The sequence below is a fragment of the Pristiophorus japonicus genome, chromosome 8 (genome assembly GCF_044704955.1).
Source record: "Pristiophorus japonicus isolate sPriJap1 chromosome 8, sPriJap1.hap1, whole genome shotgun sequence".
NCBI classification, from domain to species: Eukaryota; Metazoa; Chordata; class Chondrichthyes; family Pristiophoridae; genus Pristiophorus; species Pristiophorus japonicus.
The window spans coordinates 100029113-100046948 of NC_091984.1; the positions used below are offsets into that span (position 1 = coordinate 100029113).

Consider the following 17836-nt stretch of genomic DNA (forward strand, 5'->3'; position numbering starts at 1 on the left):
AAGAAATGCCACTGAGCTGCGCCTTTCCCCCATTGGCTGTCTCTGGCCCCTGCTCAGGAGCCAGGGACTGCTGCGATGATTGACAGCTTCACTAAACTATAGAACCAGTGGGAATCTGTTCAACCTTTGCTGTCTCCAAGCCAGGTCCAAGATCACCCCAACCTCTGTCGTCGAACTACAGTACGCGGACGATGCCTGCGTCTGCGCACATACAGAGGCTGAACTCCAAGATGTAGTCGACATATTTACTGAGGCGTACGAAAGCATAGGCCTTATGCTAAACATTCGTAAGATAAAGGTCCTCCACCAGCCTGTCCTCGTCACACAGCACTGCCCCCCCGGTTATCAAGATCCACGGTGTGGCCCTGGACAACGTGGACTATTTCCCATACCTCGGGAGCCTCTTATCAACAAGAGCAGACATTGACGACAAGATTCAACACCGCCTCCAGTGTGCCAGTGCAGCCTTCGGCCGCCTGAAGAAAAGATTGTTTGAAGACCAGGCCCTCAAAATTGCCACCAAGCTCATGGTTGACAGGGCTGTAGTAATACCCACCCTCCTGTATGGCTCAGAGACATGGACCATGTACAGTAGATACCTAAAGTTGTTGGAGAAATACCACCACGATGTCTCCGCAAGATCCTACAAATCCCCTGGGAGGACAGACGCACCAACATTAGTGTCCTCGACCAGGCCAACATCCCCAGCATTGAAGCACTGACCACACTTGATCAGCTCTGCTGGGCAGGCCACACTGTGCGTTCACATGCCAGACATGAGACTCCCAAAAGAAAGTGCTCTACTCAGAACTCCTTCACGGCAAACGAGCCAAAGGCGGTGTTACAAGGGACACCCTCGAAGCCTCCCTGAAAAAGTGCAACATCCCCACTGACACCTGGGAATCCCTAGCCAAAGTGGAGGAAGTGTATCAGGGAGGGCACTGAGCACCTCGAGTCTCATCGCCGAGAGCATGCAGAAATCAAGCGCAGGGAGCAGAAGGAGCGTGCGGCAAACCTGTCCCACCCTTCCCTTCCCTCAACAACTATCTGTCCCACTTGTGACATGGACTGTGGTTCTGGTATTGGACTGTTTCAGGAGGCACTTGAACTAATTGTTTATTTTGTTGCAACGAAAAGAGTTGTATTGGACTGTTCAGCCACCTAAGGACTCATTTTAAGAGTGGAAGCAAGTCTTCCCCGGGTACTGACTATGATGATGACAGCTGCAGGCCCATTGACGATGAGATTGACCCTGCTCAGAGCCGCAGCCAATCAGCGGCCGGGAGAAGACAAAGCGACACGTTCCAACCCGCGCGCCGGCAGTGACGTCCGTGAACCAATCAGCGCTGCAGAATGGCGGGAACGCCGACCTGATTGACAGCGGCGCCAGCCATACAGGAGAACTGCAGGCCTGACGTCACACTACGGCTCAGAGCCAATCAGCGGGCGCGGTCTCGGCGCTGGGGAGGCGGGGACTGTGAAGTTGTCAACGTCAGTTGTACAGCGTCACCACAAGATGGCGGCTACCAGGAAGAGGTGGGATTGGGAGCTGGTAACATTACAGTAGTTGCCAGTGAGTGAGTGAGTTAGTGTATGAGTGAGTGAATGGGATGCTCCTGTAGTGTTTCTGCTCTCAGTGTGCGTGTGGGTGAGAGCCGGCCCGATGACTGGTGCCCAAGGCGGTAGAGAGAGGTTCCCATCCTCTGCGTTGCTGAGGTGGATGCTGCTGCTGCTGCTCACTGTGTCCTGCCTTGGGCTGGGGATGGTGGGGGCGATGGAGAAAGAGGAGAAACGACAACTCAGGTGAGTCGTTTTGGTCCTTTCACCTCCCCATGACGTGTCGTTAACGTGTGCACAAGTGTATGCCTTCCAGATGGTGTTAGTTCACAGCTAGAAGTTTTAAGTTTGTTAAGGGGAAGAGAAAGTCTGGTTCATTTCATTCGATCTGTTCTGATCGAGAGGTGACGTTTGCCGGATGATTTTTTTCTTGTTAAGTGTGCCTTACGGTATATGTCTATGTTAGAGGATTGTATCACTATTTATTTATAAATGAGTTTCGTTTAGGATTAAATCTGTTTTTCCAAAATCTGATTTGAGTGCTGTCAGAAATTTCTTAACGACTAGTTCAGGGACCACTTTATATTGTTTTCACACTCCTCATTCCTAATAGTGCTATCACTATTCAAAGACAGTTATGAGATAGTACAACATTGAGCTGTAATGGATCTGTGTGTGGAAATTCGGAAATCGTTGCAACAGATAATTTGGGATTATGCAGCAAGAAAAGGAAATATTGTGTGCCAAGTTTTACCAAATTATGTAGGGCTAATTCTCCTTTTTAAATAACATGGTGCTATTGGATAACTAAAATAACTGGCATTTCATTAATACTGTGGTGGGAATTAGTGACGCCATCCGTCTGCTTTAAAAAAAAAAATCATGATTTAAAATGTTCCTATTTTTAATCTCAAAAAAATTGAGTGGTTGATGAACAATACATATCTAAGACATTTATTGATAAACTGTAAAATCTATGTGACACTGAACTTTCTAAATTCTGATTTTTGAGAAAAAGGATAATAAAAATACAGTAAACTATGCCAACACGTTGGGTAGATTTAAAATAATATATGTAAGAAAGTTATGTAGTTTGAAGAAGGCAATTTTGTCAGAAATTTGTATTAATTTAGGTGGTGCAAGACCGCTTGAAATCTACAGGTACAAATTGATGTCGATTGATATACAATCATCACACAAGCCATAATTCCCTAGTAAAATTATGTTTTAACATTGTAAGTATGATTTAAGGAAGCAGTTTTCATATAGCCAATTCAAATAAACTTTGTATAATGAATGTCAACCTATAAAATTGTAAATTAATGGCAGGTGGAATTTTAAATTATTTGCCTAGTCACATATTGTGTGACTGGTAACTTTTCTCAGTAAAATCATTTTTGCTGAAGAGGTATTGTCACTGCATGAGGGAGTTTAATTTAAATGTTCTTATGTTAACTGTTTGAGTAAATAGAGCTATTTTTCATATTTTTTTCAAACAGGAAAAGACCAGCTGGTCCATCTTGCCTGTTCCATATGTTTGTCATGCGTTATGCAGCACAGTGCATACAGTCTCCATTTACCAGAGCCATGTAATTTCCTGGGAGAGGCGAAAAACGACATTAGACCAATTGGGGGAAAATCTGGAAAATTAATCTCTGGCCCCTTTAGACAACCGAAAGTAGTCCAGTTGACCGTAATAATCCTGATTTATGTTACAGGGGACCTACCTCCTAGTACGAGGTGACGTCTGCCCCAGCCAGAAACAGGTCCACCTCTCTCTTGAAGGAATGCAGTGAATCTGCATCCATTGCATGAGCTGGCAACTCATTCCACTGCCTATCATCCATCCTAGTTCTGGTCTTGCATATGTTTTAAACATGACCCCTGGTCATAGAAACATAGAAATATAGAAAACAGGTGCAGGAGTAGGCCATTCGGCCCTTTGAGCCTGCACCGCCATTCAATAAGATCATGGCTGATCATTCACCTCAGTACCCCTTTCCTGCTTTCTCTCCATACCCCTTGATTCCTTTAGCTGTAAGGGCCATATCTATCCAATGAACTGGCATCAACAACTCTCTGCGGTAGGGAATTCCACAGGTTAACAACTCTCTGAGTGAAGAAGTTTCTCCTCATCTCAGTCCTAAATGGCTTACCCCTTATCCTTAGACTCTGTCCCCTGGTTCTGGACTTCCCGAACATCGGGAACATTCTTCCTGTATCTAACCTGTCCAATCCTGTCAGAATTTTATATGTTTCTATGAGATTCCTTCTCATCCTTCTAAGCTCCAGTGAATACAGGCCCAGTCGATCCAGTCTCTCCTCATATGTCAGTCCTGCCATCCCAGGAATCAATCTGGTGAACCTTTGCTGCACTCTCTCAACAGCAAGAACGTCCTTCCTCAGATTAGGAGACCAAAACTGAACACAATATTCCAGGTGAGGCCTCACCAAGGCCCTGTACAACTGCAGTAAGACCTCCCTGCTCCTATACTCAAATCCCCTAGCTATGAAGGCCAACATACCATTTGCCATCTTCAACGCCTGCTGTACCTGCATGCCAACTTTCAATGACTGATGTATCATGACACCCAGGTCTCGTTGCACCTCCCCTTTTCCTAATCTGCCACCATTCAGATAATATCCTGCCTTTGTGTTTTTGCCCCCAAAGAGGATAACCTCACATTTATCCACATTACACTGCATCTGCCATTCGTTTGCCCACTCACCTAACCTGTCCAAGTTACCCTACAGCCTCTTGGCGTCCTCCTCACAGCTCACACCGCCCCCCCCAGTTTAGTGTCATCTGCAAACTTGGAGATATTACACTCGATTCCTTCATCTAAATCATTAATGTATATTGTAAATAGCTAGGGTCCCAGCACTGAGCCCTGCGGCACCCCACTAGTCACTGCCTACCGTTCTGAAAAGGACCCATTTATCCCGACTCTCTGCTTCCTGTCTGCCAACCAGTTCTCTATCCATATCAGTACATTACCCCCAATACTATGTGCTTTAATTTTGCACACCAATCTCTTGTGTGGGAACTTGTCCAAATACACCACATCCACCGGTTCTTCCTTGTCCACTCTACCAGTTACATCCTCACAAAATTCTAGAAGATTTGTCAAGCAGGATTTCCCTTTCATAAATCCATGCTGACTTGGACTGATTCTGTCACTGCTTTCCAAATGCGCTGCTATTTCATCTTTAATAATTGATTCCAACATTTTCCTCACTACTGATGTCAGACTAACCGGTCTATAATTACCCGCCTTCTCTCTCCCTCCCTTCTTAAAAAGTGGTGTTACATTAGGTACCCTCCAGTCCATAGGAACCGATCCAGAGTCGATAGACTGTTGGAAAATTATCACAAGTATATCCACTATTTCTAGGGCTACTTCCTTAAGTACTCTGGGATACAGACTATCAGGCCCCGGGGATTTATCGGCCTTCAATCCCATCAATTTCCCTAAAACAATTTCCCACCTAATAAGGATTTCCTTCAGTTCCTCCTTCTCACTAGACCCTCGGTCCCTTAGTATTTCCGAAAGGATATTTGTGCCTTCCTTCATGAAGACAGAACCAAAGTATTTGTTTAACTGGTCTGCCATTTCTTTGTTCCCCATTATAAATTCACCTGAATATGACTGCAAGGGACCTACGTCTGTCTTCACTAATCTTTTTCTCTTCACATATCTATAGAAGCTTTTGCAGTCAGTTTTTATGTTCCCAGCAAGCTTCCTCTCATACTCTATTTTCCCCCTTGTAATTAAACGCTTTGCCCTCCTCTGCTGTATTATAAAATTCTCCCAGTCCTCAGGTTTGCTGCTTTTTCTGGCCAATTTATATGCCTCTTCCTTGGATTTAACACTATCCTTAATTTCCCTTGTTAGTCATGGTTGAGCCACCTTCCCCGTTTTATTTTTACTCCAGACAGGGATGTACAATTGTTGAATCTTATACATTTCGATAAGATCACCTGAATTCCAATGAGTAGAGGTACTCTCTAACCTATCCATTTGAAATAATTGGTCCATGTAAACACAGTCTAATTCCTTCACTATTTTATAAACCTTGATCTAATCGCCCCCAGGTCTATGTTTCTCTAAAAAGTATACAGACCCAGTTCTTTTAGCCTGTCTGGGTAATTAAAGTTTTTAAACTGGGAATCAATTGTGTGGCCCACCTTTCCTTCCTTTCCAAAGCTTCAGTATGGACACAGTATTCTAACACAGGCTTAACCAAGGCTTGTACAAGAACGGGGTTGGGGGTTATATATTAGCATGGATAGAGGATTGGCTAAACAGCGAGTAGGGATAAATGAGTCATTTTCCGGTTGGAAACAGTGGCTAGTGGGGTGCCGCAGGGATTGGTGCTGGGTCCTCAACTATTTACAATCTATATTAATAACTTGGATGAAGGGACCGAGTGTAATGTAGCCAAGTTTGCTGATGATACAAAGATGGGTGGGAAAGCAAATTGTGAGGAGGACACACAAAATCTGCAAAGGGATATAAGAACGTAAGAAATAGGAACAGGAGTAAGCCATACGGCTCCTCGAGCCTGCTCCACCATTCATAAGATCATGGCTGATTTGATCATGGACTCAGCTCCACTTCCTCGCCCACTTCCCATAACCCCTTATCCCCTTATCGTTTAAGAAACTGTCTCTTTCTGTCTTAAATTTATTCAATGTCCTAGCTTCCATAGCTCTCTGAGGCAGCAAATTCCACAGATTTACAACCCTCAGAAGAAATTTCTCCTTATCTCTGTTTTAAATGGGCGGCCCCTTATTCTAAGATCATGTCCTCTAGTTCTAGTCTCCCCCATCAGTGGAAACATCCTCTCTGCATCCACCTTGTCAAGCCCCCTCATAATCTTATACGTTTCGATATGATCACCTCTCATTCTTCTGAATTCCAATGACTAGAGGCCCAACCTACTCAACCTTTCATCATAAGTCAACCCCCTCATCCCCAGAATCAACCTAGTGAATCTTTTCTGAACTGCCTCCAAAGCAAGTATATCCTTTCGTAACTATGGAAACCAAAACTGCATGCAGTATTCCAGGTGTGGCCTCACCAATACCTTGTATAGCTGTAGCAAGACTTCCCTGCTTTTATACTCCATCCCCTTTGCAATAAAGGCCAAGATACCATTGGCCTTCCTGATCACTTGCTGTACCTGCATACCTTTTGTGTTTCATGCACAAGTACCCCCAGATCCCACTGTAACTGCGACACTTTGTAATGTTTCTCCATTTAAATAATAACTTGTTCTTTGATTTTTTTCTGCCGAAGTGCATGACCTCACACTTTCCAACATTATATTCCATCTGCCAAATTTTTTCCCACTCACTTAGCCTGTCTATGTCCTTTTGCAGATTGTTTGTGTCCTCCTCACACATTGCTTTTCCTCCCATCTTTGTATAGTCAGCAATCTTGGCTACGTTACACTCAGTCCCTTCTTCCAAGTCGTTAATATAGATTGTAAATAGTTGGGGTCCCAGCACTGATCCCTGCAGCACCCCACTCGTTACTGGTTCCCACCAGAGAATGAACCATTTATCCCGACACTCTGTTTTCTGTCAGTTAGCCAATCCTCTATCCATGCTAATATATTACCCCCAACCCTGTGAACTTTTATCTTGTGCAGTAACCTTTTATGTGGCACCTTGTCAAATATAGACAGGCTAAGTGAGTGGGCAAAAATTTGGCAGATGGAGTATAATGTGAGAAAATGTGAGGTTATCCACTTTGGCAGAAATAGTAGAAAAGCAAATTATAATTTAAATGGAGAAAAATTGCAAAGTGCTACAGTACAAAGAGATCTTGGGATCCTTGTGCATGAAACACAAAAAGTTAGAATGCAGTTACAGCAAGTAATCAGGAAGGCAAATGGAATGTTGGCCTTTATTGCAAAGGGGATAGAGTATAAAAGCAGAGAAGTCGTGCTACAACTGTACAGGGTATTGGCGAGGCCACACCTGGAGCACCCCGTACAGTTTTGGTCTCCATATTTAAGGAAGGATATACTTGCATTGGAGGCTGTTCAGAGAAGGTTCACTATTAATTCCGGAGATGAGGGGGTTGACTTATAAAGATAGGTTGGGCCTATACTCATTGGAGTTCAGAAGAATGAGAGGCGATCTTATTGACACATATAAGATAATGAGGGGGTGCAACAAGGTGGATGCAGAGAGGATATTTCCACTCATAGGAGAATCTAAAACTAGGGAACATAGTCTTAAAATAAGGGGCCGCCCAGTTAAAACTGAGATGAGGAGAAATTTCTTTTCTCAGGGTTGTAAACCTATAGAATTATCTGCCTGAGAGAGCTGTGGAGGCTGGGACATTGAATATATTTAAGGCGGCGATAGACAGATTTTTGAGCAATAAGGGAGTGAAGGGATATGGGAAGTGGGCAGGGAAGTGGAGTTGAATCCATGATCAGATCAGCCATGATCTTATTGAATGGCGGTACAGCTCGAGGGGCCAAATGGCCTACTCCTGCTGCTATTTTTATGTTCTTAACCGATTGATATGCTTTGTTTTGTAGCGAATTGTCCTGTGAATAGAATCCAGGGCCGAGAAATTTGAACCTTTAGTGCCAGCCATTAAGGCTGGTTTTGAAGAAGAAATGGCGGCCGGTGGGGAACACAGCGACTACCACGCTGGGCAAGTTGGCAGCATTGCCGTTGCCTGCGCTTGCTGCAAGTATTTTAATTACCAGGAGCGTGACGTCAATTGGTGTGCAACGCCGAATTGATGCGCGCTCAGCAATTTTGGTGTTGCCGCAACCCTTACCGCTCTCTCCAAAGCACGCCTGTGGGTGCAGCCGTTAACAGTGAGTAGATCCGGAAGAAAGCGGCGGCGAGCTATAAACCGTACAGTAAACAGTTTCTGAGATAACTGGTAACTATGGAGAGCTCAGATTATGTAATTGGAGTGAAAACTGCTATCGATGAGATGCATCAAATCTCCCCCCCCCCCGGTCAGTCAAACATTACAGGTGGTAAATGCTTTTAAAATAAACTATTCTGTACTATAATTGTAAGAATCTCTGGAAAAAAATCGGCTGCATTTATTTTATTTTATAAATTGGATTTTCGAGTTTAGGAACTGATAAAATAATATGCCAGGACTTGAAGTCTGTTTTTAAAATTTAACACCATATTCTTGCCAAGAGTTCTTCAAAAGTCTTGTTAAAAATTTGATTGAACTCTCCAGTAAACTCGTGATCAAGAGGATCATGTTTCCTTTTTAAAATTTATTTCAATTCACATCTACCGTGCTAATTTTAAAATAAGTTACACCCAAATAACTGACTTCAATTCTCTTTCAGTTTATTGCAAACATTCTTTATGATCCAGATCGAGCTGACTTTTTTTTCGTTGTTGCTTAATTTAATTTATTTTTGCTCTTTTCATCAAGATCCAGTTTATGTCAAGAAAATGCTGATGAACCTGCTAAACAAAGTAATATTAAGATCTATAGAGGGTTTTTTGTTCTTACTAAAAATATATACGTAGGTGCCTATATAATGTACAGTTCCTATAAAACCATAATCCTAAAATAAGCTTGGAAGAACAATTTGAAATTTCCATAGTTCTTGTCTTGTGATCATTGTCCTATTTTAACAAATTTAGCAAGTGGCCATTACTCACTGGCTATGTTCCCTGTAATTTTTTTTGGCCCTGCACAGCCCCTTCAAAATACCGCGCATGTGGGTTTTTACATTGCAGTGCCGGCAAGCTGTTTATTGTACGGGTTCCCTGGAGCAGTCATGGCCGTGCACCTTACTGCTCGCTGGTATCTCGTGCATCCTTGCCCCTTTAGCAACATCTCTCTTCCATATAATGGCGCTACTTCCTTTATGTTGCACTCAGTCCATTAAATCTTCTGCATTCGACTTATATTTTGAGTATAATTTCAAGACTTCTCTTGCAACTGTTTAAGGACATCCAGTCTTAAAAATGTACTGTTAATAAGGTGACTGCATCGATCCTTTAGCCGTGACCTTCAGACTCCTAATACCGTCGGAAAGAGTGCGTTGCATGGGAGCTTCTGCGCTACGCTCATTTAAATCAGTGGGCAGCACTAAAATACCGGTGCTGTCTGCGCTCTTTTTGCAGGCGGCCGTTAACGTTGGCCCGCGATAGCACCAAAGTCCCCTTTAAGCTGTGCAACACTCCAGGAAACCTATGCAGCCAGCTTGCCGTCTATTCAATGCAAAAACTGCCCATCCACAGTATTTTGAATGGGCCTCGCAGCCCCTTAAAGGGGGCACACGGAACCAAAACAAATTACAGGGGACATTGGATGGCAGCGCCTGTTTTTGGGCTTAATCGAATTTCTAGTCCGAGAACTTTATTTGCTTTAGCTATGGCTTCATGTCATTCATGAACCTTTCGCGAGTGATGCATGATAACACCCAGATCTTTTTCTTTCACCACTGGCTTAAATTCTGTTCCATGTCGAGTGCATGCATATTTAGCAGTAGATCTGCCCATGTGCATAGCACTACACTTTTCTAAGTTAAACATGATTTGCCACACACAGGGCCCATTCTCCCAACACATTTGAGATCTGCTTGCAGTTGTTGAGCCTCCACTACAGTCCTCACACAGCTTAGTTTTATCCGCAAACTTGCATATCATTCCTACAACATGTACATCTAGGTCATTGATGGAGATAGGACCTTTGCTCTTTACTAACACCAATCTCTGTGGGACATCACTGGTTTTATTTCTGTTGTTGCTAATTTTAGGTCCTATTGCTCCTGCCAAGCTATGTTTTGCAGTGCCAGACACAGTGATCATATGATGCTGTAGCTCACTAATAATGCTTATGCCCAGTTCTATCTGGGTTTCGTGATTCTTGTTTTCCCATGAAAGAATCCATAACCATTTTTAGGATTTTTCTGATATTTTGTCTCTACCCTCTGGCATGCCCACATTCAAAGGTTTTGAATCTGGGCATGCCAGAGCGTAGAGGCAAAATATCAGAAAAATCCTAAAAATGGTTATGGATTCTTTCATGGGAAAACAAGAGTCCCGAAACCCAGGTTTTGAACCTTACAGGTTGAATTCCATCAAAGTTTGATAAAGTTGCTGTAGGATTATTGATCTGAAACCAAATCTATTAGTTTAACTGGTTGTGATATGAATTCCAGTGCTGTTCCTGCTGGAAAAGACTCCCCATCAGTCGCCAGTTCCTCATTTTCAGGGCTGCAGAATTTGATGATTTTAACCATTATTTTCTGTCCAAAGCTTTCAGTGAAAGAAATTTAACCGTAACAAAAAATAAATTACATTTTAAGCATGGACATTTAAAGATCTGTCTTTTTTTTTTGTAATGGTAGATCAGGAATTGCAGAGTTAATATACATGTATATGAGTTCAGCCTCCTGTGCTTTGCAGTTGGTTTCTGGCTCGGCAATTGACGGAGCAGAGTTGATGATTGGATACAGGTAATATAATGCACGTTGACTGATCAAAGTCAGGCTACAGAAAATGAAATGTCTTCAGAATGTATTGCACTTTAAAATGGTGATTAAAACATTTTTGGAACCTTTCCAAGAAAAAGTTAACGATGGGGCACTTTTGAGTTTGCAATTGGTGTATGACTGCAGGAATTTAAATCTTTTTGCTAAGTGAATGTGGACAAGATGAAGAGGTAATTTGTTGCCAGGTGCACAACACCAATTTCCCCATCCTAGACTCTGTTGCATTGTGCTGAACTATTCATCCTTATGGATTGCTGCATTATTTTGGGACTGAGGGCAGATTCCAAGTTACATGCTCAGTGAAACAGGATCCTGTTTCAATCAATCCAAAATATCACACAGTATTGTGCTAACCTGTTTTGATTGCTTTTCAATATGGAGCGCATTAATTTTTTCATGAAATGTTTCCATGCCATATAAAACTAGAACAGTTTAGTTCATAGTCCATTAACTAATAAATGTCACTTTTCTTTCCCATTAAAAATAGATAGAGAATGCTTGGAAAATTAGATAGTGTACCCTAGATGATGCAATAGAAACATAGAAAATACGTGCAGGAATATGCCATTCGGCCCTTCGAGCCTGCACCACCATTCAATGAGTTCATGGCTGATCATTCCTTCAGTACCCCTATCCTGCTTTCTCTCTATTCCCCTTGATCCCTTTAGCCGTAAGGGCCATATCTAACTCCCTCTTGAATATATCCAATGAACTGGCCTCAAAAACTCTCTGCGGTAGGGAATTCCACAGGTTAACAACTCTCTGAGTGAAGAAGTTTCTCCTCATCTCAGTCCTAAATGGCCTGCCCCTTATCCTAAGACTGTCCCCCCTGGTTCTGGACTTCCCCAACATCGGGAACAATCTTCCCGCATCTAACCTGTCCAGTCCCGTCAGAATCTTAGGTTTCTATGAGATCCCCTCTCATCCTTCTAAACTCCAGTGTATAAAGACCCAGTTGGTCCAGTCTCTCCTCATATGTCAGGCCAGCCATCCCTGGAATCAGTCTGGTGAACCTTCGCTGCACTCCCTCAATAGCAAGAACGTCCTTCCTCAGATTAGGAGACCAAAACTGAACACAATATTCCAAGTGAGGCCTCACCAAGGCCCTGTACAACTGCAGTACGACTTCCCTGCTCTTATACTCAAATTCCCTAGCTATGAAGGCCAACATACTATTTGCCGCCTTCACCGCCTGCTGTACCTGCATGCCAACTTTCAATGACTGATGAACCATTTTAGTGTGGTTTCGTTCTTTGTTAATGGACAAAAGGATGTGTTCTGAAATGACTTTTGTAGTCAATGTGCTTAATTGTGTATTGATTGTTGAAGCTTATTTCCTGTGATGTTACCATAAATATTTGTTAAGGTGGTGAACACAGAGTTCGGAGACTTATCGTTTTTAGTCTTGGCTTTCTCAGATTTCAGAGGGGATAAACGTTGGAGTTTATTTGCCATAACAGTTCCGAGAGGATGTCCACAAAGCATAAATGAATGATGTTAACCATGAGTGGTTTTATTGGCGTAAATGCTTAGTTCTGGATGTGTATTCTGTTGCTGCAACAGATGTGATTAGCAATGTTTTTTATTGCCTACCTCAATCCTTATGTCTGTGTGTTTGTTGATTTTGGCCACAAAGTTACACATAAAAGATGGTGGAGTGATGTGTATAGTTATGTCATGAATGAAGAGGTTAAAAATGGAAAAACTCTTAAAAAATAATATAAGCCTGTTGAAGGAAATGTTGGAATGTGTAGTTTACAAAAAAACTACTTTTGTGCCAAATGTTTCCCAATAGTGGCACATACTGCAGTTCTGTATCAATCATATGTTGTAAATTTTTGGTAAATGACACACCTGTTTACCAATTCAGTGTTTTTTATATATATAGTGTGTGTGTGTGTGTGTGTGTGTGTGTGTGTGTGTGTGTGTGTGTGTGTGTGTGTGTGTGTTTATAATATATAAGGAATTATCTAGCAAAGTGTGAACAAGTGGAGTAGAGGAAGCAAAGAATGAACTTGCATTTATGTCCCTCTCACTTCTTCACTGTTTCCCAAAGTACTTCACAGCCAATGAACCACTTATGAATTAAAGGAATATTTCAGCAGTCAACTTGTGTGCAGCAAGGTCCCACAAACAGCAGTCAGATAATATACAGCTAATCTGGTGTTTTGAAAAGTGAGGATTGAGGGATAAATGTTGGCCAGCAGATTGGGAGAACTCCCCTGCTCCTCTTTGAATAGTGCCATGGGATTCTGTACATCCAGCTGGCTAACGACAGTGAATTGTCATTTTTGCGTACATTAAATTTTGAGGGCGTGTATTTTTATTTACAGTAATGGGGAGGAGTGAAGGATTTATCACATGTCTATTGACATAATGGATGTGGCAAACTAAATGCAAACATGAGTTATGATATTGAACTGAGGTAATTTTAAACACCAGTCTGAGTTAGTGATTTATGAAATGTTTAATTTCTTTGAGACATTCATAGAGCAAATGGACTGAATCTTGATTCAGATTTCTTGCATTACAACTGTGACTGCACTCCAAAAATACTTAATCGACTGTAAAGTGCTTTGAGATGTCCGGTGGTCGTGAAAGGCGCTGTACAAGTCTCTCTTTCTTTCAGTGGAGAAATGGGTGGAAACTTAGCGGTAAGGCTGATTAGAGATGAAAATGTCCTGGTTTAAGATTAATATATGTGGGCAGACTGGTCTTTTGCTGTGTTAAATTTATTTGTTTTATCTTATAACACTCCAGTGAAGTGCCTTGGGACGTTTTACTACGTTAAAAGCGCTATAAAAATACAAGTTGTTGTTGTTTTAATGTTCTTCTTATTAAAGAAGGAAAATCCTGGGAGTAGTTAGTTGTTCAAAATACTCCTCTCATTAGAGTACAGTTGGAAGAATTTAAAAAAAACATTAGATTTGTGAACTGCAGAGAGACTTGTGAGGTGAAGGTCTTTCTCCCTGTTGGGATCCTTGGTGACTTCATTGGCAATTGCTGCTGTGCAGTGCAGAGGGGCTACTTTGGAAACAATAGGGGTTGTGAATTGAGACTAACTGGGGTGTGGATTTGGAGCCGCACAACTTTGGGAAGCCATGCTGCTCTGTATCTCGAGCTGGTAGCATGGTTATCTGGTCCTACAACTCTGGATCACCTCTGAGACTTAACAAAGAGATGAAAATCTGATTAGAAACGGGACTGTGGGTTATAGAGGTAAATACTGGTATTGAACAGCGGGGTTTTTCAGGTGCATAGCTAGGAAGGGCAGCTGGTTGGGGATGTCTGGTTTAAAATGTGAAGTTGAATGAATATTCTGGGGTTTTGTTTGGTTTGCCATTTTTTTTGCGGGGGAGGGGGGGGCTGGCGGGTGGTGGAAGAAGTGGTTCCTGGGAGAAGCTATATAGAATCTTTAAATCTTTTCTCAGCAGTTGAATGGTTGGCTGGATGCCTTAATAGGACATGGACCATGAAGGGAGTAGGTTGAATGGCCTTTTCTCAGGAGGAGGAATTGAAGAGTTGCCATTGTTGGGTATTTCTAGCTGCTTTTACTCTTTACCAGATTTTTGTTCTTGTTTCAGAAGCATGACCTCCACGCCCCACTTCCCTCCCCTCTTTTACATGTAGTGTCAGCAGCTGGTCTTTGCAGATGTGCTGTGCTCTGCTGTATAATATGGAGAGCCAGAATGCAAACTGTGAGACTGACTCTCTGCATACACTTTATTGAATCTGTTGTAGCGGATTCATAGCCCATATTTTTGTAGGTCACTGACGCTATTGATTTTCTGAACTTTGGTTTGTTTTACTGTGGGATGCAGCAGTTGGAGGGAGAACATGTGAATGTTGTTGGCTACATTCCTCTCGTGTAAGAGTGCCTTCTTGGGTTGAGCTCTGGGTACAAGTTTGAGCCTAGGCTGGGTACAAATGGTATGAGGTCCAGAGTGACATGGAAAAAATAAGGTTAGAATATACCCTGAAAAATAGAGGGGTTACATTAACTTACCAAAGCTATTCCTTTTAGATTTAAATGTATGTCCAGAACTGGAAACTCAAATTTTTCCTATATTCGTCGCCTTAAACCCCTCTCCCCGGTCTCCTCCCCCTCCCATCCAATAACAAGTGCAAGGAACTCACGGACTTCTTTGTCACTAAGATTGAGACCATCTGATCAGTTCCCTTCCCCTTGCCCACTGGATCAAATTTCCTCTTCAGATTTCCCCCCTGCCCTAGTCCTGAACTTGCATCTTTCTCCAGTTTAGCTCCGATCTCCCCTCATGCCCTCTCTGAGCTCATCGAGTCCATGAGACCCACTTCCTGCTCCCTTGACCCTATTCCCACTAAACTGCTGACCACCCAACTTCCTTTTCTGTCTCCCACATTAGCTGATATTGTTAACGGTTTTCTCTCCTCAGGTGCTGTCCCCCTCTCCTTCAAATCTGCCGTTATCACCCCTCTCCTCAAAAAAACAACCCTTGACCTATTTGTCCTTGCAAACTACTGTCCCATCTCCAACCTTCCTTTCCTCTCGAATGTCCTTGAACGCGTTGGTGCCTCCCAAATCCATCTTTCCTGGAACTCCATGTTTGAATCCCTCGAATCTGGTTTCCGCCCCGCCACAGTACCAAAACAACTCTCATCAAAGTCACAAATTACATCCTTTGTGACTCTGACAAATGTAAACTATCCCTCCTCGTCCTTCTTGACTAGTCTGCAGCCATTGACACGGTTGACCACACCATCCTCCTCCAACGTCTTTCCACTGTCGTCAGCTGGGTGGGACTGCACTCACCTGGTTCCATTCTTATCGATTTAATCGTAGCCAGAGAATCACCTGCAACGGCTTCTCTTCCCACTCCCGCATCATTACCTCTGGTAACCCTCTTGGCCCCCTCCTATTTCTCATTTACATGCTGCCCCTTGGCGGCATCATCCGAAAACACAGCGTCAGTTTCCACATGTACACTGATGACACCCAGCTCTACCTCACCACCACTTCTCTCGACCCCTCGTGGTTTCTAAATTGTCAGACTATTTGTCTGACATCCAGTACTGGATGAGCAGAAATTTCCTCTAAGTATCAGGAAGACCGAAGACATTATCTTCGGTTCCTGCCACAAACTCTGTTCCCCAGCCACCGACTCCATCCCTCTCCCTGGCAACTGTCTGAGGCTGAACCGGACTGTTGGCAACCTTGGTGTCACATTTGACCCCAAAATGAGATGCCGACCACATATCTGCGCCATCATTAAGACTGCCTATTTCCACCTCCAATACCTGACTCCGCCCTGCCTCAGCTCATCTGCTGCTTTAGCCCTCAACCACGCCTTTTTTACCTCTAGACCTGACTATTCCAAAGCACTCCTGGCCGGCCTCCCATGTTCTACCCATTGTAAACTTCAGGTGATCCAAAACTCGGCTGCCCGTATCATAACTCGCACCAAGTCCCGTTCACCCATTATTGCTGTGCTTGCTGACCTACATTTACTCCTTGAACACCTTGATTTTAAAATTCTCATCATTATTTTCAAATCCGTCCATGGCCTTGTCTCTTCCTATGTCTAATCTCCTCCAGCCCCACAACCCTTCAGAATATCTGCACTCCTTGAGGAAGAGTGACCATAATATGGTGGAATTCTACATTCGGATGGAGAATGAAACAGTTAATTCAGAGAGCATGATCCAGAACCTAAAGAAGAGTAACTTTGAAGGTATGAGGCGTGAATTGGCTAGGATAGATTGGCAAATGATACTTAAGGGGTTGACAGTGGATTGGCAATGGCAGACATTTAGAGACCGCATGGATGAACTACAACAATTGTATATCCCTGTCTGGCGTAAAAATAAAAAAGGGAAGGTGGCTATCAAGGGAAATCAGGGATAGTATTAAAGCCAAGGAAGTGGCATACAAATTGTCCAGGAATAGCAGCGAACCAGGGGACTGGGAGAAATTTAGAACTTAGCAGAGGAGGACAAAGGGTTTGATTAGGGCAGGGAAAATAGAGTACGAGAGGAATCTTGCAGGGAACATTAAGACGGACTGCAAAAGCTTCTATAGATATGTAAATAGCAAAAGGTTAGTAAAGACAAACGTAGGTCCCCTGCAGTCAGAATCAGGGGAAGTCATAACTGGGAACAAAGAAATGGCAGACCAATTGAACAAGTACTTTGGTTCGGTATTCACTAAGGAGGACACAAACAACCTTCCAGATATAAAAGGGGTCAGAGGGTCTAGTAAGAAGGAGGAACTGCGAGAAATCCTTATTAGTCGGGAAGTTGATGGGATCGAAGGCCGATGAATCCCCAGGGCCTGATGGATTGCATCCCAGAGTACTTAAGGAGGTGGCCTTGGAAATAGCGGATGCATTGACAGTCATTTTCCAACATTCCATAGACTCTGGATCAGTTCCTATGGCTACCCGACACTGCAATGAAACCCCACTTTTTAAAAAAGGAGGGAGAGAGAAAACAGGGAATTATAGACCGGTCAGCCTGACATCGGTAGTGGGTAAAATGATGGAATCAACATTCCGTAGACTCTTGATTCGTTCCGATGGAGTGGAGGATAGCCAATGTAACCCCACTTTTTAAAAAAGGAGGGAGAGAAAACAGGGAATTATAGACCGGTCAGCCTGGGTAAAATGATGGAATCAATTATTAAGGATGTCATTTGGAAAGAGGTGACATAATAGGTCCAAGTCAGCATGGATTTGTGAAAGGGAAATCATGCTTGACAAATCTTCTGGAATTTTTTAGGATGTTTCCAGTA

General features: G+C 43.0%; 1 protein-coding gene across 2 annotated transcripts in view; it reads left to right on the forward strand.

Annotated features, from left to right (window-relative positions):
• The first annotated feature begins 1516 nt into the window (after positions 1-1516).
• edem3 (ER degradation enhancer, mannosidase alpha-like 3) overlaps positions 1517-17836 on the forward strand; it is a 97846-nt gene continuing 81526 nt past the window's right edge. For both annotated transcript variants that reach the window (XM_070887177.1, XM_070887178.1), the window contains exon 1: positions 1517-1803. In XM_070887177.1, coding sequence (XP_070743278.1) covers positions 1664-1803 — 140 coding nt within the window. In that variant the 5' untranslated portion in view covers positions 1517-1663. The remainder of the gene's footprint in view (positions 1804-17836) is intronic.